General features: G+C 49.5%; 3 protein-coding genes across 3 annotated transcripts in view; 1 reads left to right on the top strand and 2 right to left on the bottom strand.

Annotated features, from left to right (window-relative positions):
* Positions 1 to 199: 199 nt before the first annotated feature.
* LOC144391268 (uncharacterized) lies at positions 200 to 7,357 on the bottom strand. The gene is made up of 2 exons (XM_078097877.1): positions 7,273 to 7,357; positions 200 to 6,869 (listed from the first exon to the last, which is right to left on the bottom strand). The coding sequence occupies exon 2, from the start codon at positions 6,615 to 6,617 to the stop codon at positions 483 to 485; it is 6,135 nt and encodes a 2,044-aa protein (XP_077954003.1). The 5' UTR covers positions 6,618 to 6,869; positions 7,273 to 7,357; the 3' UTR covers positions 200 to 482.
* Positions 7,358 to 7,586: 229 nt separating this feature from the next.
* Positions 7,587 to 11,785, top strand: LOC120812832 (uncharacterized). The gene is made up of 5 exons (XM_078097882.1): positions 7,587 to 9,106; positions 9,937 to 10,011; positions 10,098 to 10,146; positions 11,342 to 11,419; positions 11,519 to 11,785. The coding sequence occupies exons 1-5, from the start codon at positions 9,014 to 9,016 to the stop codon at positions 11,608 to 11,610; spliced, it is 387 nt and encodes a 128-aa protein (XP_077954008.1). The 5' UTR covers positions 7,587 to 9,013; the 3' UTR covers positions 11,611 to 11,785.
* Positions 11,786 to 14,599: 2,814 nt separating this feature from the next.
* Positions 14,600 to 23,156, bottom strand: part of pard6a (par-6 family cell polarity regulator alpha) — a 21,223-nt gene continuing 12,666 nt past the window's right edge. Inside the window, exons 3-6 of the mRNA XM_078097590.1 lie at positions 18,618 to 18,907; positions 18,416 to 18,541; positions 18,168 to 18,343; positions 14,600 to 18,074 (exon numbers count right to left, since the gene is read on the bottom strand). Coding sequence (XP_077953716.1) covers positions 17,756 to 18,074; positions 18,168 to 18,343; positions 18,416 to 18,541; positions 18,618 to 18,907 — 911 coding nt within the window. The 3' untranslated portion in view covers positions 14,600 to 17,755. The remainder of the gene's footprint in view (positions 18,075 to 18,167; positions 18,344 to 18,415; positions 18,542 to 18,617; positions 18,908 to 23,156) is intronic.

Genomic DNA, 23,156 nt, shown 5'->3' with positions numbered 1-23,156 from the left:
ACATATATAGCTCTGGCAGGTAAACATTTGATCACACATGCAAATCCGAAATAACAAAACGTCATGAATTAAAAACTCCACAGAAAACACAACACCTCCCACTTAAGTTCCTGATGTTATCCAGGGAACTTACTAACTCACTTAAAAAGAACCTTTTTATTTATTTATTTATTTATTTATTTTTTATTTTTTTAGAACCCTTAAATGTGCACAATGTCTATGTGTAAGCGTCCGATGAAGGCACGACTGACGGGGGAACAGTTTAGTCCACTGTCCAAGTCAATTACATCCCTTTGGCAGGTATGCAGTGTACTGCCCGGGTATGCGAGGTATGGAATGTGAGTGCTCTTCTTCATGTGTGTGCAACGTAATTGGCCTGGTGGCAGCGCTAGGCTTGCACCACGCAGCCAACAGGGCTAAGATGGTAACAGGGTGACAGGGGCTTGGCCGGTGAATGAGAGGGGTTTGGGACGATGCCGATGTCATGGCGGTTTGGGTGGATGAGTTTTGTCCTCCACTGGGAGAAGGACCACCAGTCTTCTCACGTCTCTCCTGATAACCGTCATGGGCAGCGAAGAACTCCTCTTCTTTTGGCCACCCGCCAGGGATACAGGAATTCCAGCGCACGTTGCAATGTCAGCGTCCCTAACAATCCCTTTACTGTCAGGATAAACTGTCAGAATCCGGCCCAGGCGAAACTGCCCTCTCAAAGCATTTGGGTCAGCAATCCAGACGAGGTCGCCGACTTTGACGTTCCTCTCCGTCCGGTGCCACTTGTGTCGAATGAACAGATTTGGGCCAGCTAGTTCCCTCCACTTTGCCCAAAACCGGTCCACTCCGATTTGAATAGCCCTCAGACGACGCCAGGGATGAGTGTCTAGGTCCAGCCCGCTGGTGTCTCCTCCAAGCGATGCTCGACCCAGTATGAGGGAGTTGGGCGTTAAGTACTCAACAGAGTCCTCCTGTTCTTGAGCTCTGGCATCAATTGGGCGTTCGTTTGTCAGGTTGGCTGCCTGATAGAACAGAGTTTGGAGCTCCCCCCATGTGAGGGACCCTGTAGTTCCTCCTAGGCTTATCAGCGCCTTCTTTAAAAGCTTCACAGCTGCCTCCGCAGCTCCATTCCTGTGGGGTGCATCTGCAGGGTGAAAATCCCACTTCCATTCAGTCCCGTTCTTAGCAGCCACATCTTCTATAGACGCAGCCTGCAAGCAAGCCAGATGTTTATGCAGCTCATGCAGAGCCGACTTGGCCCCAATAAAGTTGGTGCCTCTGTCGGACCATAGTTTTCCTGGATGCCCCCTCAGAGCAACAAAGCGGGAGTATGCTTGGAGGAAACTTTCTGCCGACTGGTCATCGGTGAGGTCCGCATGGACGGCTCTCGAGGCCATACAACAGAAAACAATGCCCCAGACCTTCTTGCTGGTCCTTCTTTTAACCGCGTCTTTCACCTCGAAGGGGCCAAAAAGGTCGAGGGTCGCATTTTCGAACGGGCTCGCCCTACTGGTACGCTCTTGAGGGAGATCACTCATTACTTGCTGACACGTCTTTGCTCGTTTCTTTCTGCAGGTGACACAGTTGTTCAGCACCTTCTTAACTGTTCTCCGTCCCTGCATGATCCAGGCTTTCCTCCTTGTCCGTAGAAGGGTAGAGGCAACACCTTCATGGTTTTCTTCATGTGCCTCCCTGGCCAGTAGGGTTGCAAGCCACGACTGGCATGGGATCAGCAGTATAGCCACTCGATCTTCATCCCAGCATTGGATTCTCCCTCCGCAGAGCAAGAGTCCGGTTTTTTCCTCTTCCTGGACAACCAGGCGATCCAGGGTTGCGTCGCGGAACTCAACCCCACACTGAGCTTCGAGAGCTAGATCTTTGAAAGCTGTTACTCGTTCTTCCACAGACAGGCATGGTCTTGCCTCCCACTTTGACCGAACTGGAGCCTGGCTGTTACCCAGCCAGATTCCTACTGCTTGTCTCACCCAGGCGATGGTCCCACACAACCGTGCAAGTGAGCTGAACCGCTGGGGGTCCACAAGGCGGACAACTGCAACACTGGTTGGGCCTGACCCTTTCCTGGGCTGGGCTCCTACTGTGACCAGTCCTGTGAATGCCTTCCTCCGAAGTCCCCCGATCTCAGCAACCAAGGGATTGATCTCTCTAGCAGTTTTCACCGGCCATTCTGACTCAGGCAACTTCAAAAATTTTGGGCCTTCCTGCCAGACAGATCCTTCAGCAAGCTCCTCCGGGGATGCCCCCCTTGTGATAAGGTCGGCGATGTTCAGTCTACCTTCGACCCACCTCCAGCTATCTACTGATCCAGCCTTTTGGATTTCTCCAATCCGGTTTGCAAAAAATGTCTGATAGCCATAGCTATCCTTCTGGATAGCTCCCAAAATTGTCTGACTGTCAACAAAATGAATCCACTGATCGACCTTAATGTAGCAGTGCTTCTCGAAGTATGTCTTCAGGCGGGATGCAAAGACAGCCCCGCAGAGTTCTGCTTTAATGACATCACCTTTCTGGTCTAGAGGAGTGAGCTTGCCCTTTGATTCAACCAGCTTAACTGCGACTGCATCTTCTGTCTCCCACCGTAGATAAAGAACGGCGCCGTAGGAAGCTTCACTACCATCGGAAAATGTGATTCTCATTGGCCGGCCTATGGCTCCATGAGGTGTGAGACTCCTGTTGAATCGGAGTTGGCCAAGCCTCACATTCTGCTCAAAAAGTTTTATTGCAGCTTCTCGAAGACGTGGCGAAAGAGGGTCGTCCCAGGTGTCCTTGGACTGACGGTCAATTCCTGCTTCCTGAAAGGATTCTCTTACGAGCATCACTCCTCGTTGCTTGGCGGGTGAAGCCAGGCCGATGGGGTCATAGAGCCCCGCGATCTGACTCCGCAGCATGCGTCGAGTGAGAGGGTCGGGGGTGCCGCCTCTGACCTCATCCTCTCGTAGATCCAGACCGGTCCTCATCTTTCCTCGTCTCCTTGAGAAGTTCACAGACGTCAGCACACAGAGTTTGTCAGATTCAGGTTCATATCCCAATCCCAATGCCTTATTCTCCTCATCCCGCATCTGGTTGGGTAGTATCAGGGTCTTGGGCTCTGTTGACCTGACATTGCTGGGGTCAGTGGGTTTCTCACTCCTCCCACTTTGGCCTGTCAGGACCCAGGGCTTGAGGGAGAAACCACCTGCTCTTAGGATTTCTTCCACTCCTTCGGTCATCCTAACCAGAGTTTGGAGATCATTATGCGATGTTAGAACATCGTCCACATAGCAGTCCTCTGTCAAGATTCGGCGCTCTTCAACCATGGATGAAAACTGGGGCAGGTTTGCCGTTTCTCTCATGGCAACCTGATCGATGCACCCAGCAGGCTTGTCGCCGATGTTGACCCGGACAATGGCAAACACACCAATTTCATCTTCGGGGTTATCCCTCCAGAGGAATCGATGGAGGTGGACCTCTTCGTCCTTCAGCCACACAGAATTATACATTTTCTTCACATCGCCAAGAGCAGCATACAGTCTGCTCCTAAATCTTAGCAGGACACCTCGAATTGGGTTGAGGACATCAGGGCCTTTGTGCAGGAGGTTATTCAGGCTCAACCCTTTAAACTCCTGGCTACTGTTCCAGACTATCCTCACTGGCGTAGAGCTAGAATGAGGATTTGGGGCAACCAAATGGCTGATGTACCAGATTGGGCCATCCCACCGTTTGATCTCTTCCTCTGTGAGCTTGATGGCTGCCCCTCTTGATACCATCTCGCGGATCTGCACTCCATAAGCCACTTTCCACACAGGTTCTCTTGCTAGCCGAGCCTCGGTGTTCCGGAAGGTGGCCTCCACTGCTCGGCGGTTATCTGGCAGAATTGCAGGGTTCACTTTCCACGGGTAGGCCGCATCCCAGTGTGGGGCGTCACTGTGTTTGTCCGCTAGCACATAAGAGAGGCAGTCCTTTATCTTTTCTAAGTCCCTTTCTTCTCCAAGGGTCATCTCTCTGCCTCCCGGAGGGCACTTGCTGCACTTGCAGCTCCCGCATTTTGGGTCACACGCTGCCCCGATACTATCCCACTTAAACCACTCAAACACCTCCTTGTTCGAAGCGGTGGTTTTGCTGAGGGTAACTTCTCCCATCCTCATTGGGTCCTCACTCAGGTCTTTGGTGTTCACAAGAACCTCCTTGTACACCATTGAGGATGTTCTCATAGATCTTGCGAAGTGAGTTTCCGACTGATGCAGCGTTAGGTCTACTACCTCGAAGAGATCAGGGTGAGTACCACCAACAGCTTTGCCCAAAGGGCCGTCCCAGAGGACTAGATCTCCCTCCAACTTGAACGGCTGTGGAACTAAACGACCTTCCCTGTGGCTGATTAGAAGATCGATGTGCTCAGGGCGGACCAGCTCTTCTGCAGCGATGTCAGGAAAGATCCTTTGCAGCTGTTGTGGAGTGACCGGCTGACTTATCTCTGCAATACTTTCTAGGCCGTAGCAGAGTAGTTTGTGCTCCATTACCGTCCCCTTCATGGTCTTCACTCTTAGTCGCAGGGAGTACCTCTTGGTTGTGACTGTCGTTGTCATTCCTCCTATTCCGTGGACAATTAATTTGATGCTCTCACCAATTAGTCCAAGGCGCTGGGCAGCGTTGTTTGTTATGTAGTTGGTGTCAGAGGCAAGGTCGATAAGAGTGCCTATTAGCTGGCCTGAGTTCGTCGTCACTTCCAGTAACATCATTATAACTGGGTACTCTTTCAGTCCACCTCCAGCAGTGCAGATTATGGTTGAGGCTTTGTTGGAAAATGCCTTCCTGAATTCTGCTCTTAGTTCCGGAGTGACTTTCGCCAGGAGCTCCTCTTGCTTGCTGGTCAGCCCAAGGCTTTTCCTCTCCATCCTTCTGGTACCTTGCTCCTCGTGGCCAGCGTCTTTTTCTTGAGCGATGCACTTGGGGCAGAGCAGATAGTGGTGAGGCTCTTCTTTACGGCAGTCCATTTTACTGCAGAGGAACTTTGGGTTGCAACGGCCATCCTTCCAGTGGAAGCACAGGCACCGATTGCATATTCCATGGGTCTTCAGATGGGCTTTCCTCTTCTGGAGATCCATTTCCCTGAAGACTTTGCAGGCAAACAGCCTGCCAGCGTGTGTCTCATCGGCACAGGCTGTACACGAGTCCAAGCGTGGTTTTAACTGAGACGACGCCCTTTGGCCTGAGGTAGCTTTGGAGAATGCTTTCTTAACTCCTCTTTCTGGCTTGTCTGCTGGGCCTTTAACTGAGGAGCTTCCTTCTCTTGGGTTTGGCTCCAGCTGATCCAGCTCCTCCAGGATTGCTTCCTGCTTCTTCAGGAAGCGCAGTAAGCAGTCAAAGTGGTTATGTGGAGCGAAACTGCTCACAGGCTTGGTCTTGTGCTTAATCCATTTCTCCTTCAGACAGCTTGGTAGCTTGCTTTCAAGTGACTGTGCCACCCAACGGTTCCTTAGAACCTCCTCTTCTCCCAGGATCACAAGGTTACTAAGAGCCCGCTCCACTGCTTGGATCAGCTCGATCGCTTTTCTAGGATTATCTCCCTTCACAGGGGTTAGGCCCTGAACCTCTTCTGAGATCTTCAGAACGATTTTCGCCTTGTTCCCAAAGCGGTTGTCGAGGCGCCTGAACATTTCATCTGCCGACGCACAGCTGGACAGAACCAAGTCTCTCTTCACCCTGTCGCTGAGACTTGCTAGGAGGTGGAACCTTGTAACACCAGCAGTCCTCTGTGGGTTCCCCAGCTGTTCGAGCTCTTCCCACTCAGCCTTCCACCGATAATAGTCAGTCATGTCTCCCGAGAACGTGGGCAGGCGCGTTCTTTCAAGACTGATCTGTGGTCTGAAGCCATAAGCCCCGGGATGCACGCCAAGGGTGCTTTGTGGAGGAGCATTTGAAACCACAGGAGCTCTGGTGGGCACATGCGTTACAGTGGGGTCTTCGGGGGCTTTTGGGGTCTTTTGGGGGTGCGTGCCGGACTTGCTACGTTCTTCATCAGAACTCCCTTCTTCAACCTCTTCCTTCCGCTTCATCTTTTCCCAGCTCCGCGCCCAGTCATGTAGTCTGTTGACCAGCTTGTATAGCTGCTGCTTGTAGAGTGTTATCTTGGCTCCAGAGACAAGACTTTCCCATTCAAGCGCTTTTAGCTCAAGCATTTTGATCCTCTCCAGCAGACCCTCCCTCAGGACTTGAAAGTCTTCCTCCGGCAACTCTTTCACCTCAATGTTCTCCATTTCAGCACATTTCTCCTCTGCACCATCAGCATAGAATTTAAGGTCAACATAAGCAAATTTGTTCCATAATGTCTCCTTCGCGAGCTGGAGCGTTTCTGTATAGGTGGCAAGGCACGTCGCCATCTTCTCCTCTACGTGAGCCACTTCTCTGCTTGATTTTTCTTCGTCGCCTTCCACTTCTCCTAGGGCATCAACATATTCAAGACCAGTGTCGTGGAACTTTCCAAAGTCCACACCAAGTGCTCTGATCTCGTCGATCAGCACCCTTTTTTCTAGGAGGTCTTCAGTGAGGGACAGCTTTTTGTCTCTCTTGGTGAAACACGCCTGTGCTGTTGAGCGCTTTCCTTTTAGAGCCACTAATTCCGCTGAATCCATCTTCCTTTCCCGACACTGACCGAGGCGCTGCTCCACAGAGGGGTCTATTCGGCCTTTTCCTCTTCCTTTGGAGTTTCTTCGCTGGTCAATGCTGCTAGGGCGGTTGCGGACTTAGCTTGACGTGCTCAGAACCGTTGGTTTTTTACTGTTCCGTTTTCTCCCCACGGAAAGGGCAACCCGGCACACATAGGACTTTACTCAAGATTCCTCATTTGTTTGTTTATTTCTTAAAAGGGGAACCAGGTAAAAAACCTGGAATAATAAGAAATGCAATACTTAAATTTCCATGTGCACACCACAACCAACACAGCTCCCCAGTTCTTTATCTTAATAACATTATTCAAAAATACAAATAAACATTATTAATATACTATAATCCACCATCATCAGTTTCGTTATTTGCATGTACACATTCAATCATTATGCACCACATTCACAATGCATGCAGTCTTTTCTTAGCAGGAAACTACAATTCCCAAAATGCCCCACGGCAAACCAGGAAGTACCCACGTCACACAGCAGTCTGGCTTATATGTTTAAAGTATGAAACACAAAGAAAGTAAACACAGCAGCAACACATTTAAGGTGACATCAGACAACATGAAGCGTACATTATAAAGGAGACAAAACAACATTGAAAATCAAGAGAGCTTACCAAGTGGCTGCACACCGGGTTGGAAGTCGTTACCAACTAAGTGAATCGCGCTTCCTTTTCACTCAGTAAACACTGGTCACGTGACCTCACAGCACACTCCTCTCTTAAAGGGACACTACACTATTGCGCTGCTACCTCAAAGTTTCTCCATATAATACTGGCATTTACATATATAGCTCTGGCAGGTAAACATTTGATCACACATGTAAATCCGAAATAACAAAACGTCATGAATTAAAAACTCCACAGAAAACACAACACCCACGATGCTGCCCCCACCACACAGGTGGAGGGAATGATTGGTTCTGTATCCTGGGGACTCGAGGGTGAGTAGATGCGCGAGAGAGAGTCCGGTTTCCCATCACGGCTTCCGGGACGATAGGACAGGGTGTAATGGAACCTGCTGAGGAACAGCGACCAGCGGGCTTGATGGGGATTGAGTCGGCAGGCAGAGCGGAGGTAAGCCAGGTTCTTGTGATCCGTCCATATAAGAAACCCTTGCTGGGAGCCTTCAAGCCAGTGCCTCCACTCCTGAAGAGCCAGACCCACCGTCAGCAACTCGCGGTTTCCCACGTCGTAATTTCTTTGGGCTGGACTGAGTCGACGGGAAAAGAAGGCACAAGGATGCAGCTTCTGAGTGAGGGGATCTCGTGTGCTGTGTCTCGTCAGCTGACGCATTCCATCCGCTCCGTCAATGCGCTCGACAAATGCAGCGTTGTAGTCTGCGATTCAGAGGACACGTCTGAGCCGTCCTTTGGGGCCCAGTATATCCCATCATGCATTGCGGCCCGAGGAAGATTATATTTGTTATTCAGGATGGAGAGAGGTGATCCGGCAGCGGGAGAAACGGGAGTTCACTTTGAAGTGTTGGTAGTAGAATTCCCTTGAATATCTAGCGATATAAATGTTATAATGTGATATACAACATAAGATGTTAGTTTATGACGTTGGTAACCAACGTGTTTTTAAATACACACAAGGCTCCGTCATGCCACACCCCCTCCCCCCTGGGTCCTAGGTCCCTCCAGGTATGGCTTCTTATGAACATTCAAGGGGACATTTTATGGAAACTCCACTTTGATCGTGCTTCTGCACGTTAATGTTTACCAACCCCCAAACGCTGGAAGAAAGGACCTGCTCTTTATTCATGATTCCTGCGATGAATTAATACTAACGAACACAACTTGTTTACTTTGAGTTGGGAAGAAGCTGTTGGTTTTCCTGTGTACATGTGAGGTTTCTGGGACAGAAGACGTCTCATGTGCACAGATTGTAAGACCTTCTGAGGCAAATGTGCGATTTAGGGTTTTAAGAGAGAAACGAGAACCTGGCGTCACCCATCGGCTTGTGGACTAAATGTGGAGCAGTTAAAACCCGCCCGGTGTTGCTCAAATATGTTTGTGTACCTTCACATCCGTGTAGAGCCCCCGGCACTCAATCCACTTAATTAAGGTACACGATTGGATTGTGGAGGCTGTGGAGTGAAGAGAATCACATCAGTGATGCTTCATTGTAAGAGCTTTCACAAATGAGGTTAATTTGTGATACCGAGAAATCCTCTATTGGAAATAAAAACATCCCCGTGAAATACTTTACTGATGCCGTTGCTCGGTGGGACGCGGGGCCCGGCACAGCGGCCCTGCTATTGATGTTCCTCGCTGCAGATCACGGCCCTGACGTCAGCCCGTGTTTTTCTGCTGTTTTCCGGAGCCTCCAGTAAACAGGAGTCCTGTCGCTCCTGATGGGGAGCAGAATCGAACCGGTTGCCATCGCGGATAAAAGCAGGCGGGAACTGGGCTCCGAACCACACGCTGCTCCCGCTGCAGCAGATATGGTGAGTGGAGACTTTTGCTCTTTGAAAACTCGTCGAACTCAGTTTGTGTAAATTTGTTTGGCTGTAAAATATGAAGTCTAATTAAAATATGAATTAATTGATTTGTCTAAATCACAAGTGTAGAATCATAGTCGAGTAAATACTCATGATGCAACTGTACAGTTTACAGTTAGCTTTCATTTGACTCAGTGTTAACAGCCATACTGATCGTTTTATTCCTAATATATTTGACTTATTTTTGGTTTACAATTTGTCTTCATATAGATACAACTGCTCAAGTATTTTACTAATCAATTTCTTTATTGATTCATAATCAGAAACAAAAAGTGTTGCAAACTGGTGGGACACTCAGCAACAGAATACCGATCAAAGTCAAATTTAAATAGACAATTTGAACAATGCAAGTTGACACTAGTTTGTTAATATAGACTCTAAGTGACACATTGTCATTAGAGCTGATTATTTAGGCTGCAGATCTGAAGCTTTGTGTTCCTTCATGTCGCAAAGCGCTCGTGTTTCACCACAACTTTCTATTCTTCACACATCGTGTTCATGTGCGTGAGTGTCGGTGTTTCTCTGTGTACATTTACTCAGACGCTGGTAAACGCAGCATTAATTAGTAATTCATTCAATTTTATTCATTCAACTGACAAAAAAACCCACATGTGGCTTTTCAATGAGCCTTTTCACCTTTCCAGCCGCATGTTTTCTTAGTGTATATATATATATCGTGTGGTATATATATATATATATATATATACACACACATTACCATTAAACTACTGAACCAAGCGGAGCTCATCCCACCTGTTTGCATGCTCTTGTTGCAGAAGATCACGGCCCTGGTTGGGTGGACCGTCGCCCTCGTCCTCTCCCTGTTGGTTGAGTCCTGTCGTCCACAGAAGGTAAAACTCACCAGCTGCTGCTGTTCTCCTCCGCTGACTTTCTGTGTCACGCTCAGCAGAGCAGACGTTGTCCTCTCTCCCCTCAGCTCAACGTCCACTGGGGTCCTCAGTCCATGATGTACTTGAAGGGAAAACGTGAGTTTGACCCCTCAGCCGACCGGTGCTGACGTCACGTGTTCAGAGCAGATGCTTCATCTTTCTCGTCACTTTGTACACGTTTCTCCGACATCGGGCCGAGCGGATCACATAGAACCGCCATCACATAGAACCACCATCAGATAGAACCGCCATCAGATAGAACCACCATCAGATAGAACCACCATCAGATAGAACCACCATCAGATAGAACCACCATCAGATAGAACCACCATCAGATAGAACCACCATCAGATAGAACCACCATCAGATAGAACCACCATCACGTAGAACCACCATCAGATAGAACCACCATCACGTAGAACCACCATCACGTAGAACCACCATCACATAGAACCACCATCACATAGAACCACCATCTCATAGAACCACCATCGCATAGAACCACCATCCCATAGAACCACCATCGCATAGAACCACCATCGCATAGAACCACATTCAGATAGAACCGCCATCGCATAGAACCGCCGAAACGCCATCGCATAGAACCGCCATCGCATAGAACCGCCATCAGATAGAACCGACATCACATAGAACCGCCATCAGATAGAAACGGCATCACATAGAACCGCCATCAGATAGAACTGCGATCAGATAGAACCACCATCACGGTGGTGGCAGCAGCAGGTGTCAGGACCAGGGTACAGAAGGAACTATGACCTATGGAGACCTGCTATGGGAGAAGATAATTAGTCATGTGCATTAATGAAACGTGGACGACTGTAGAAGGGGAGCGTGAGAGAGGAGCTTGTGCATTGGGTGTTTTAATATACGGCTCCTGAGGCCATTGTTGGTAAAAATATAATAAAATGACAGATCTAGGAAAATGTTAATGCGTTGAGACTAAATACACGTAGAGCAATTATCTTATTTTGCAACTTAAATCTTAAATTGTATGACTTTAATCTCACAAATTCTTTTCCCTGACTGATCATTTATTTGTTGACCTGCGATGGCTCCAATGCACCGGCGTAGACTTTGTGGTTTACTGTGACTAGTTGAAGGTCTGCAGGCTACACAGACGCACACATTAAACCCTTAGAAAATCATGTCCGCCACTAAAGGCATTAAAACAGGTTCCTCCTACAGATCTGCAGTAAATCACCATGTCTGCCCGCTAAACAGCACAGCAGCATGTCCGTGCAACCGTGTCTTCTGCTGTGTTTGACCCCAGATGGCAGGAGGTTCGTGTCGGAGGACGACCGCGGCGTCCTGACGCAGGGTCTGCAGGGCTGGTACGCGCTGCTCAGAGGTACGAAGGTCACGGCCGCTGCAGCAAACGCTGAGCTCTTTTTGCCTGGCAGAGTTGTTTTTGTCATGTGTGTGTGTGTGTGTGTGTGTGTGTCTGCAGGAACCCTAAAGCTGCAGGCCCCGGACATCAGTAAACGCAGACACATTGTGAGGTCAGAGAAGGTCCTCATCCACTACCTCCAGGAGCGATGAGACACCCAGAGTCCCACCGTGTCCACCTGGGACACACACAACTTACACCACAGCGGTTCTATCAGGTGTGACAGGTGGAGGTGGAGGGTGGTGCCAAAGGGAACACCAGCGGCTTGTTGTCTCGCTCATTGTACAGAAGAACCTAAATGCTTTGAATAAATGTTGGGAGATGGTCTGTAAACGTTTCCGGTCTTGACCTCTACGGCTGCCGTGTGTCCTCATGACCACTAGAGGGGGTCGTTTGATCGCAGAACACCTGATGGTGCTTTTATCCTCACAAAGGTGTAGATTTTCTCTTTATTCTTCCCCACATCACTTTAGTCCACTAACCGATAAGGTGATGAACCAGATGTGCACGTCTGTATATAAGGATGTGAAATATGCACAAACAGAGAGATGAACCCTTCATTCATAAGTTGTTGTGGAGGGAAGCTCGCTGGACGCCAACAGATGGCGTTATTTGCATCCTCGATGATGAGCCTCTGTCATCCGCTCGGATCTCAACTGTGGAGCCAAGCTGAGCAAACGTCATTTAGTGAATGAAGCATCATAAGACACACGGCGTGATGTATGTTTTTTTTGTACATTTGTTGTAATTGTTTCACAACCTTTATGGTGAATCGGCAAAATAATTAGAATCTCTGTGTGTAAGAAGCCAACAAAATGCCCTTGTTGCATCAAATACCTCAAGTGGTGCTTTTTTAAACTTAAATTAAATGCAAAGCACTAGATTGAACCTGTGTGACGTCTTTCTGAGCATCTTTCGTCCATGGGAATTACCCACAATTCTTAGCAATGTGCCGCTGAACAAGAGGGTCACCAGAGGAAGCTACATCTATGTATATATATGTATATATATATATATATATATATATATATATTACACAAACCCTCCATACCAACTCTCAGTAGTGGGACGGCGGGACGCTCCCTCTGCATTTGGACCATCTCCCTGCTGCAGCGCCGCAGATGAGATGTTCCCTCTGGTTCTCCGGCAGGTTACCCGTCTGGACGTTCACATCTGGAATAAAGGATCCGTGCATGATGCACTGAGATCACCGGCGTCACAAACAGCTTTGTGTTCAGTAGACGGCCAAGGACCTTCCTCCTCCACCACCAGGCGGGTTCTTCTACCTGCAAGTGGCCTCCACACCAACTGGTCGTGTCTCTACAGCCAGAGACGAGCATCTTCTCAGCGTGAGACACTGCGGCTCAGTTCTTTATCACGACCACATCTCAGCGTTTGCAATTCATAAACTTGTTCACTCAATGAAACATGTTTCCATCACAGAGAGATGTTCTGTTATTAAGGACTTATTCTGCAAAACTTTTGATCGGTGTATAAAAAGTTTTCTCTTCATTATAAATATTTCAGATGGAGGCTGACTGAAGCTCCATGGCGCCCTGATAACATAAAGTCTCATTGGCCGCCTGCCGACCAATTAGGGCCCAGGCTTCAGTTGTCTCTTAGTTAAAATGATTAAGTATACACAAGTGTAACAGCATAACAAGGTTGTAAAATATGGACAAAGAAAGGCAAGTCAATGGGTCAAAAGTACAAAGACAGTTCAAGTTATTCACTCTGACCTTTGGCCACAGATCCCGGTTAAGAGGATTATGTCACAGCGGCTCAGCAGAGAGCAGCTCGTCCTTCAAGGGTTCGATCCGCATGGACACGAGTCCTCGACCCTCGCTGGCGCTCCGGCGCGTGAACGGTGCTCGCTGATGTCACGGCTTTGTCATCAAGCGCAAGAACCAGGTGAGTTTTGTGCAAAACTGCCTGAAACAAGCAAATAAATGATCTGAACAAAAGAAACGTTCACACGTCAGGAAGACGTTTCCCAACCGGTTGAAGGATTTTAAACTGAGGCGAGAGAACTTCCACGTGAACACCGTGAGCGCCGCGTTTCTCTTCCCACATCCTCGTTTCCTCCAACCATGAAACCGGGCTCTGTTGGCCTTCAGCTGCACAAACAGCGGCGTGCTTTGGTTCAGCTGATCACCTCCGCTCGGCCCGATCGCATTTCTGTTCCACTACGCTGCTGCCGTAATCAGCTTAGGCGCCTCCTGCTTTCTCTTTTCGGGAGGGAGACGGGTATGAACTTTAACCCCACGGTTAGACCGAGGAGGTCCGAGTGAACCAGGAGGTCCGGTCCTGCAAAGTGAGGTCCATGAGGAGGTGACCTTCTCTCTCCGGACCGGCCGGGTGACGCCGCGGGTCAAAGGAACAAGACGGCAGCTCGAAGTTGTCGTTTGGTTTCTAGTCGCCCCGAGGAGTCGCCCCCTGATGGTCGGCAGAGAGGCTTCAGGTTTAAGAGCCTTCCTCCCTCTGCAGAGCCTCACATCTGGTGCTTCCTTTCAGTGGATTTGTTACCTAAACCTGAAGGAGGAACTTCTCCCACGTGAGGCCGGTGAGGTTCCACCGCGAGGTGGTCTCCATAGTTTGTTTTTTCTTTTTCCCACATATTGGGTTTCAGGCCCCGAAGGAGCAGAGACCTCGTGAGTTTGTGTCAAACTGTTATTAATTCCGGAGCTGGAAACGTGACACCAACCCGATAACTGAATAATCTTCCGTTCTTCATCATTCTGAAAGCAAAACACTAAAATGACTCATTTTACGTTTTTAATATTTCAGAGAGGCATAACAGAAACAGCACAGCTCACTTGGAGACACTTAATAATCCCCATATCAATCATTAGTAAACTCATTTAACTGGTTGTGGAGTTCATATGATAAACTCACACCAGCTACTCAATAAACTACTTTAGTTTAAATGAATAATGTTGTTCATCAGAACTCAACAGACGAACTGAACCTCGTAAAAAGTGGTAATGGAAGTTGACTAATTGATGCACAACCTGCTCTCTGCTCTACAAACGACAAATGCAGCAGAAACAACATCAGATTCCGTCGTTAGACACTAAGGGAGAGAATGAAACCAGCAAAAGGATTCGCATGAAAGAAAAAAGGAAATATAATCACACGTGGGGCTTTTTAACGTTTTATTTTTTGATCTTTAAATGACTCACAGTTTAGTTACAGATAGAAACCAGCAGTGTTCAGAACGTTCTTGCTCAAAAAAGGCACTTCCTTTGTTTTCTAAACGCTTGTACAGTCTGAGGAGACACCTTCACTTTGTGCTCAGGCACACGAACCGCCACCTCCACCACCACCACCACCACCTCCACCATCACCTCCACCATCATCACCAAATGGGCCGCAGACACAATCAAGAGCAATGTGACATTGAAGGCAGCACCGGCTGTTTTCTGCTGAGTCGGTGCAGCTCAGAGTCTCAGGGGATCCATTTAGCCTCCCTGTGGTTCTCCTACCACACTGAACCCGTGACCTTCACCTTCTACGCCGCAGGGAGGAGCAGCACGGAGCAAAGTGTGGAGAGGAGCTTCATCAAGAGAGAATTTAAAACGTACATCCATGAAACAACGACATGACAAGCTACTTATTTTATTTAGCAAACCTGTCATGTTAAGAAAACCAAGTGATTCTATCGTTTTATACCTTTTATCGCTTCTTTGGTCCTTCACAGTTTTAAGGTATTTAACACTGTGATTGTAACCTGGGAGGAAACAAGTGTTCCTTTAAAACCTAATTGAAGAAGCAGATTAGTAGAACGTCTTTGCGTTTTCTTGAGGAGAAACGGCTGCACATTGAGCGAGTCCTTCATGTACCGAAACGATTAGCCTAGCTTAGCATGGAGACTGAAAGCGGGGGGGGGGGGGGGGGGGGGCACTTGCCCACTTCAGTCAAAAAGTGCTAGCGGGCCGAGCTAATAAAGACGAGTGGAGGTTTGGACAGAGAGACATTAAGACAGGACAGAAATGTCCAGTCGCTCCACCTCAACGACACGTGCAGCTTTCTATTACAGACGGCTCAGGAGGTAACGAACGACTTCAACAAGAACCTTTTATGTTCTTTTACAATGCCGTTTTTATTCAGCAAACTAGGGGAGGAGCTGAGCATCTTATGCTAAGCTAAGCTACACGTCTCACTGCTTCGCTGGGGGCCAAATGAACCTGCTAGAGACATTATTATTACTTTATTTCGTACATGATGGTGCACATGAGCAGAAACAATCCTCCGGCTGGTCCGGTCCGGTTCGCCCAGTAATCCATGTTTTATTATTCTTTCCTTCAGAAGCATCAAACCCAGCGTGAGTCGGCAGGAACACACGTATGATCGGTTCATACAACGATGCTGCGCGTCAGAAGGACGCGGCAGCGTTTAGTTTGGGGATCATTTAGTCATGCGATCATTTTAAAATGCACTTGATGCTGTTAGAAAACAGACGAGAGACGAGAGACGCATGCGGAACTCAGAGACCGCGGTGCGCATGTGGACGCATTCAGCAACGACCTACCACACACACGCACACACACGCACGCACACGCACACACACGCACACACACACACACACGCACCACCGCGCTCCGTCTCCTCTCAATAGAATTTAAAAGTACAAGAATAAGAAAAATAGTTTCCATATTTTAACACTTAATATAAAATGTTCTCTTACATTAAAAACATCTCCCGTGTACTGAAGATCGCCCTTATTTCAGAATCTCACATTTATTTACAGTAAATTACATTTAAATGACCAAAATAGAAAAGCGTGTGTGTGTGTGTGTGTTGAAATGACCTCCAGCTGATTCCCTCAAACAGGCTTCGTGATGCATTCACACGCAATCAGACAAACGGGTGATGACTTGTGGCTGCGGTGATGCTTCTAACACGCGTGGAGCTCTGCTCTCAAACCCGGTTACAGAGAAGAGAACGTTTGGGGGGGAAATGCAGAGTCAGTTAAAGGTCGGTTGGAGATGCTACGTCTACTCCACCCGCCTCGGCAGCTCCGCCTGCGGTCTGGGTTGAAGTGAGCGTCCGCTCGGCGTCGCCCGCGTCATTCTTCTCACTTTGAACACGATGTGGGGGAAACCACTAACTAACTAACTAACCAACTAACCAACTCTGTTAGTTTTACCATAAAGTTTAAATTGTCAACTGAAAAAAACCTGCAAACTGCACGACTCCGTCAGCGCTTCGACTACGTCTGTAATCCGCCAGTAGGGGGAAACACACACACACACACACACACACACACACACACACACACGCACACTTGTGTATATGAGCAAGATGGGAGTAACAGGAGTTTTATTCTGTTATTTGGAGTGTGTTTTGTACGAGTGCCGGCGTTGAAACCCTTTTTCCGTTTCCTCCAAACCCTTTTCTCAGAATGAGTCGGTAAATCAGCCAAAGTGCGACACGATGTTTGCGATTCACGGCCGTTGTGTTTGCGTGTTGTCCAGCAGGTAGAAGCTTTATTCATAGAACTGATCAGCCTGAATGGAACTTCATTTCTCTTTAATTACACATATTTAAAAGATGTTTTTTTAAACCCAACCGATGAAATAAATCAAGGTGATTTTTCAACGAATGATCCAAAGAGAAGAAAAATCTTAATTTAAAAAAGGATTTCAGATCTGATCAAATTCCTTTTGTTTCATATTAAAGTCAATCAGTGTCTTGAATATATTTTTTGAGATTTAAGTAAAACGTTCCTGCGGCGAGCGACTCGCGGCGCAGAGCTCTGTGACTTGTATAAATAATATAGATTAGCGCGTGTGGGGGATTAATAATACACCCTGAGTTAATTACATCACTGCTGCCTTCTGATTGGCTCAATGCAGTCCTCCCCGCGGTGATGCCTTCAGGTGTCCGCGGGGATTTGAAGAAACCTTCCATACAGAATAAAGCGGCGGTGAACGCCGTCCACGTTCCTTTGCGACTGAACTTAAATGGACGAAGAGAGAAAAGTCGCTCGTGTTGATTCAAATCTCCATCAGAGGCAAACAGGCGTCGGGAAAACGGGCAAAGCGTCGGCGCCCTGAAGGTTTCACCGCGTACGCGCCGAGGCGAGCAGGCGTCTTCTTCGCCGCGGTGACATCAAACCAACGTGTGGCGACAATCTGACGCCTTAAATCTCCTTCAGCCGACTGTATATTGTTGTTTCTGTGAAGCTCGGCGGTTGCCCTGGTAACCGCGCGGTGCGGCCGTAACCTCTCGCGGTCCCGGTGATCACAGGAGGGGGGGGGGGGGGGGGGGGTGGGGGTGTCGGCGTTGCCGTGGCTACAGCGTGAGGACGTTGCCGTCCTCTCTCATGGTCTCCTGGCTGGTACGAGACGCGTGGGCGGGATTTCCGTTGTGGTTGGACGGCGCCGCGGAGCTGTCGCTCAGGGACGCCGCTACGCTACTGGGCAACGAGACGCTGTGTGGGAGGGGCCGAGCGCCGGCCGGGTCGCGCGGCCCGGGCGAGTCTCTGTTGAGGTTGGCGTTGTTGCTGTTGGTTACCAGATGGGGGTCAAAGGGCGTCAGGCAGTCGCTCTCCAGGATGAGGTCGCCGTCGCCGTCGTCGTCGTCGTCGCTGTCGCCCTCGGCGATGCTGTTGCTAAGCAACAACACATGAAGGGGGAAATCACGAATACGCAACAGCTGGTTTAATAAAAATGCAAAAATGTTCGGTGCGTCGGTCACGCCTTACCTGGCGGTGAGCGGGTTGCTCTGGGAGGCGGGGCTTGGCGAGTCATGTGACCCGGCTGAGCTCACGGAGTTTCCCACTGAGGTTTTGCTGGCGCGATGCAGCACGTTGTTCCTCTGGTTGGCCGGCTTGACGGTGACGATGAGGTTGTGGCTGTTGGCCACCATCATGTCCGTGACCTGAGCGAGAGGAGAGACTCAGCACGGCGGCGCCACGTCGCCACGGGAGGCTTCGCGGCGCGGCGCACGTACCTGGTCCAGCGACTTCCCCGCCACGTCGATGCCGTTGACCTCGAGGATCTCGTCGTTGACCCCCAGCAGCCCCGTGCTCTCTGCCAGCCCGCCGCGTACCAGGCGGGATATGAAGACCCCCGGGACCTACGGGGCCAGCGACACGCAGTCATTACAAAGGTTAAGGCGTCGTCTACGCCCACAGACCAACGAGTGACCCCACCTTCTCCACGCCCTGTTGGGTCACGCGCACGCTCACGCCGTCCCGGATGTAGAAGCCCAGCGGCTTGTGGGTGCCGTGCTTGTGGAGCCGCACGCGCCGGTGGGTCTCGGGCAAGATGTCCACGTCGATGATGGACGAGATCTGCCGGAAGTTCTGCGGCAGGCCGATCATGAGGCCCGGCCGGCTCTTTGAGTGGGCGGAGCCGGAGACGGAGGTGCGCAGTCCGGTTAGGCCGAGCCCCTTTTTACGCCGCTGCAGCGAGTTGGTGGCAAAAACGACGGGTTCTCCCTCTGAAAGGAGACACGTCATCGTTAATGGGGTCCTGTCCCCGGTCCCGTCCTGCCGATCTGAGGTTACATGGATGAAACCAACGCTGTCCAGCAGAGCCTCACTCACCCAGTTACCCACCAATGGAAAACACATGTGGACCACATGTAAACAGTGGACATGGACACGACGACACCACCCCCCCCCCCCTTGTCTGTGGAACTGTTGAAGCCTTCATCTCGTATCTTGGCGTCTCGCTCACACATGAGTTAGCAGCTACTTTTATAGCAATTTATCTCTACGTGTCTGAAAGTGGCAGATTTTATATATTATTTCAGGACAGGATGCAGAGCCGCTGTTTCCTGTGACCTACAGCAGTAATAATCCACTTAAATGAAGACGGGCAGTGAAGCAGAGCGATGGAGACGTGGTACACAAAGTGTAAGTATATAGTACACATAGTACAATAGTACATTTGAGCGGACCATTAACACACAGGACCTCTGTTACATGAGGCAGAGTCAAAGTTCATATCTCATATCTACAGGAAGGTTTTTGATATAAAACACCTGGACAGGACGAGGTACCGTTGATGGGCTGAGCAGGTGAACGTGAGGTAGTGAAGGTCCGTCTCTAATAAAACGAATTAACGCTTGTTAAACCATTAAAATCATATTTCCACAACACTAAAAGAACACGATCCAACCTGCCCGACTGACTGATTAATACCAAAAGATGGTGGACGGTTAAGACTCGTTCCATCTCAGTCCATCATCCCTTGTTGTTGTTGTTGTTGTTGTGCAGCAGGTGACTGAGTCGCTGAGGGCTGTGTTCATAGTGACGATGATCGGGAGGATTAAAGGTTTCTATCCCACATGACGTGAAATCAACCAACTATTTGTGCGCATCTTGCTGAGGTTCTCTGCCAGATAGAAGCTCGTGTTGGAGGAACACCTGCTTCATGCTGATCGTTGTATCACAACACGAGCCGGAGTCCTTCAGAGAGACTGAGGAGACCAAGGAGACCGAGGTGACCAAGGAGACCGAGGTGACCAAGGTGACCGAGGAGACCGAGGAGACCAAGGAGACCGAGGAGACCAAGGAGACCGAGGAGACCGAGGAGACCAAGGAGACCAAGGAGACCGGGGAGACCAAGGAGACCGGGGAGACCAGGGAGACCAAGGAGACCGAGGAGACCAAGGAGACCTTGGAGACCGAGGAGACCGAGGAAACCGAGGAAACCAAGGAGACCAAGGAGACCTAGGAGACCAAGGAGACCGAGGAGGCCGAGGTGACCGAGGAGACCAAGGAGACCAAGGAGACCGAGGAAACCAAGGAAACCGAGGAAACCAAGGAGACCAAGGAGACCGAGGAAACCAAGGAAACCGAGGAAACCAAGGAGACTGGGGAGACTGAGGTGACCAAGGAGACCAAGGAGACCAAGGAGACCATGGAGACCAAGGAGACCGGGGAGACCAAGGAGACCGGGGAGACCGAGGAGACCAAGGAGACCTTGGAGACCGAGGAGACCGAGGAAACCGAGGAAACCAAGGAGACCAAGGAGACCAAGGAGACCTAGGAGACCAAGGAGACCGAGGAGGCCGAGGTGACCGAGGAGACCAAGGAGACCAAGGAGACCGAGGAAACCAAGGAAACCGAGGAAACCAAGGAGACCAAGGAGACTGGGGAGACTGAGGTGACCAAGGAGACCAAGGAGACCATGGAGACCAAGGAGACCGGGGAGACCAAGGAGACCGGGGAGACCGAGGAGACCAAGGAGACCTTGGAGACCGAGGAGACCGAGGAAACCGAGGAAACCAAGGAGACCAAGGAGACCAAGGAGACCGAGGAGGCCGAGGTGACCGAGGAGACCAAGGAGACCGAGGAAACCAAGGAAACCGAGGAAACCAAGGAGACCAAGGAGACTGGGGAGACTGGGGAGACCGAGGAGACCGAGGAGACTGAGGACAGTCTGACCTGCAGCTGCTGGTTCCATCTCGTGGTTCTTTTTGGTCTTCCTGCCTTTTCCTTTTCCCTCCCCAGCGTGTGAAGTCCTCTTGTTCCTGCGCTACTTTTGGTTTGTCTTGGATCACCGAGTAAAGATTCTGAACCTGGAAAGAGTCTTTTCGTTGTGACCCCTCACAGGAACCCGTCCCCCCCTCGGAGGACTGAAGGGCTGCTTTGTGCCACCTACAGGACTTGAGGCTTAACTCAATACAGGACCGACACCAGAAGACTTCACTAGTCACCTGATAGTTTCCTGCTGCCCTGAAACTGGAAAAATGACCCGAGCCCACAAAGACCACACAGAAATGTACTTTTTCCAGCCAGAAAGTAGCTGAAACTTTAGAAATATTGAATGTAGGAATGTTTTGACTGACGTACTGATTTCCCATCAAATGTGTAGGTTGAACAGAACCAGGCGTTCTGGAACCATGAGCCCACAGAGTCTTACTGCTCTGACACACATTGTGAGTCCTGAGACAAACAAACCAACTTGTCATTTGCCTTTTGCAGATTATTTGAATAAAAGCCGCCGAAGGGAAAAACCTGCTGTGACGTCATTGACTCCAAACAGCACTAAAAGGAGTCGAGTAAAAACCTGGAACCAAGAGGAGCGATGAAACATATTACTTCTCTGAAGGAGTTGAATGTGCCACAAAAATAACGTTCACCCTCAAATGTAAACTGGCAGTTCTGACATCGAACCGGGTCAAAGACTAAAAGCCCCGATCAGCTTTATTATTATATAAGCTGAACTGTATGAAACTAAATGTGTCACTTTCACCCCCAATAAACTCTTGATGGGAGTCAATGGGAACGTTGTGTTCTACGTCGGGTTCCACGTCGTGTTCCACGTCGTGTTCCACATGCTAACTTGCCCAGCGCCTTAGTATGATGGCTGTGGTGCAGAAGGGAACAAACATCCTGTTGTTCATGTCGTCACAGTGATTCATGATCAACGTGCGCCGACCTTCATCTTCATGGTTCCTGTGGTTTTATTCTGTTAGTTCACAGCTTGGCTTTCACTGCAGCACCGACCCGTCTTCCCCTGTTTGATGGACCTTTGTAACAACAAGGCGTGAAGAAGCGTGTTGCTGAAACATGTGCAGAGACACACACACACACACACACACACACACGCACACACACACCCTCTCTCTCTCTCACTGGATGCGGCCACTCTCTGAATGCAGTATCAGGGCTGTTAGCACATTACATAGAATACGTGTGTGTGTGTGCGTGTGTGTGTGCGTGTGTGTGTGTGTGTGTGTTGGGGCAGACAGAACAAGGGTCCAGACTGAAGCCCCCCCCTCTCTGTCTCTCAAGGCAACGAGACCACAGACGGATTAACAATGTAAATCTGGGAATATTGTTCTGTTCTTGATTGGAACAACAAAAAGGTCCAAACCCAAATAATCCTCCCAACTGTGCTGATACGATATCTTAGCAGCGCGCGGCGGTCGTTTGTTGTTGTTGAAGCATAAAGACACAAAGACGTTTCCGTCTAACGAGGGACGCAAAGGGGACAGAAGGTCACTGTCAAAGTAAAAGCTTTTACAACAACACATTAACAAGGGACTTTTATTGGGACGGATTTACAGACAAAAGGGGGCTTAGCGGTGAATTAGCATAGCTTTGTTAGCGGCTAGCGGTTAGCTCTCAGGATCTTGTGGTCATTGGCTTTGAGGACTCACAGATGGAAATGTGTATTTACACACTGCAGAGTAAAACGCTTGATAAAACGTGCTCATGATGTCATAAGGGCGTTTACCTTTACGGCCTTTTCACAACAACAACAACCACCAATAAAAACAGAGCAAGCTGCCAAACTCCTTCTGGTTGATGGGCGGATTTGATCTTCAGGACACGATGAGCGATAAACCGCCACACGCTTCCTTCCTCCTGGTGGCGTCAGGTACACGTGAGGCCTCTGAACTAGTAAACGTTGGACTACTCAACCGGTAACCAGAGAACTGTGCAGGTAAAGCGTCACAAAGCCACATGAATCACTCGTGACGCTGCTGCTCTTTGTCCGCGCTGTGGGAGGAGGAGGAGGAGGAGGAGGAGGAGGAGGAGGAGCGTGGTAATCTGACCCTTTGCTAATTTCCCTTCGGGCTTTGCAGCGAGGAAATGAAAGGTCGGAGAGCTTCCCGCCGCTCTGCTCGTCCTCCTCCCGTCTGTCGACGCGCCGGCAGCAGGACGGTGATTCGTGGGCGACAGCGAACAGAAGCAGCCGACTCGTCACTTATTCACTCGCGTGTTACGCTG

Source organism: Gasterosteus aculeatus, chromosome Y, assembly GCF_964276395.1.
Source record: "Gasterosteus aculeatus chromosome Y, fGasAcu3.hap1.1, whole genome shotgun sequence".
In the NCBI taxonomy this organism is placed as follows: Eukaryota; Metazoa; Chordata; class Actinopteri; order Perciformes; family Gasterosteidae; genus Gasterosteus; species Gasterosteus aculeatus.
The sequence above is the reverse complement of the archived record's forward strand: the minus strand, read 5'-3'. Positions and strand labels throughout refer to the sequence as shown.

What these genes read in the sequence shown, in the direction of transcription:
- LOC144391268 (XM_078097877.1), bottom strand. Translation starts at nt 6,617, where the DNA reads ATGGATTCAGCGGAATTAGTGGCTCTAAAAGGAAAGCGCTCAACAGCA.
- LOC120812832 (XM_078097882.1), top strand. Translation starts at nt 9,014, where the DNA reads ATGGGGAGCAGAATCGAACCGGTTGCCATCGCGGATAAAAGCAGGCGG. An exon ending in CTCCCGCTGCAGCAGATATG is followed by an intron (nt 9,107 to 9,936) that starts GTGAGTGGAGAC and finishes CTCTTGTTGCAG; the next exon opens with AAGATCACGGCCCTGGTTGG. An exon ending in GATGTACTTGAAGGGAAAAC is followed by an intron (nt 10,147 to 11,341) that starts GTGAGTTTGACC and finishes GTTTGACCCCAG; the next exon opens with ATGGCAGGAGGTTCGTGTCG.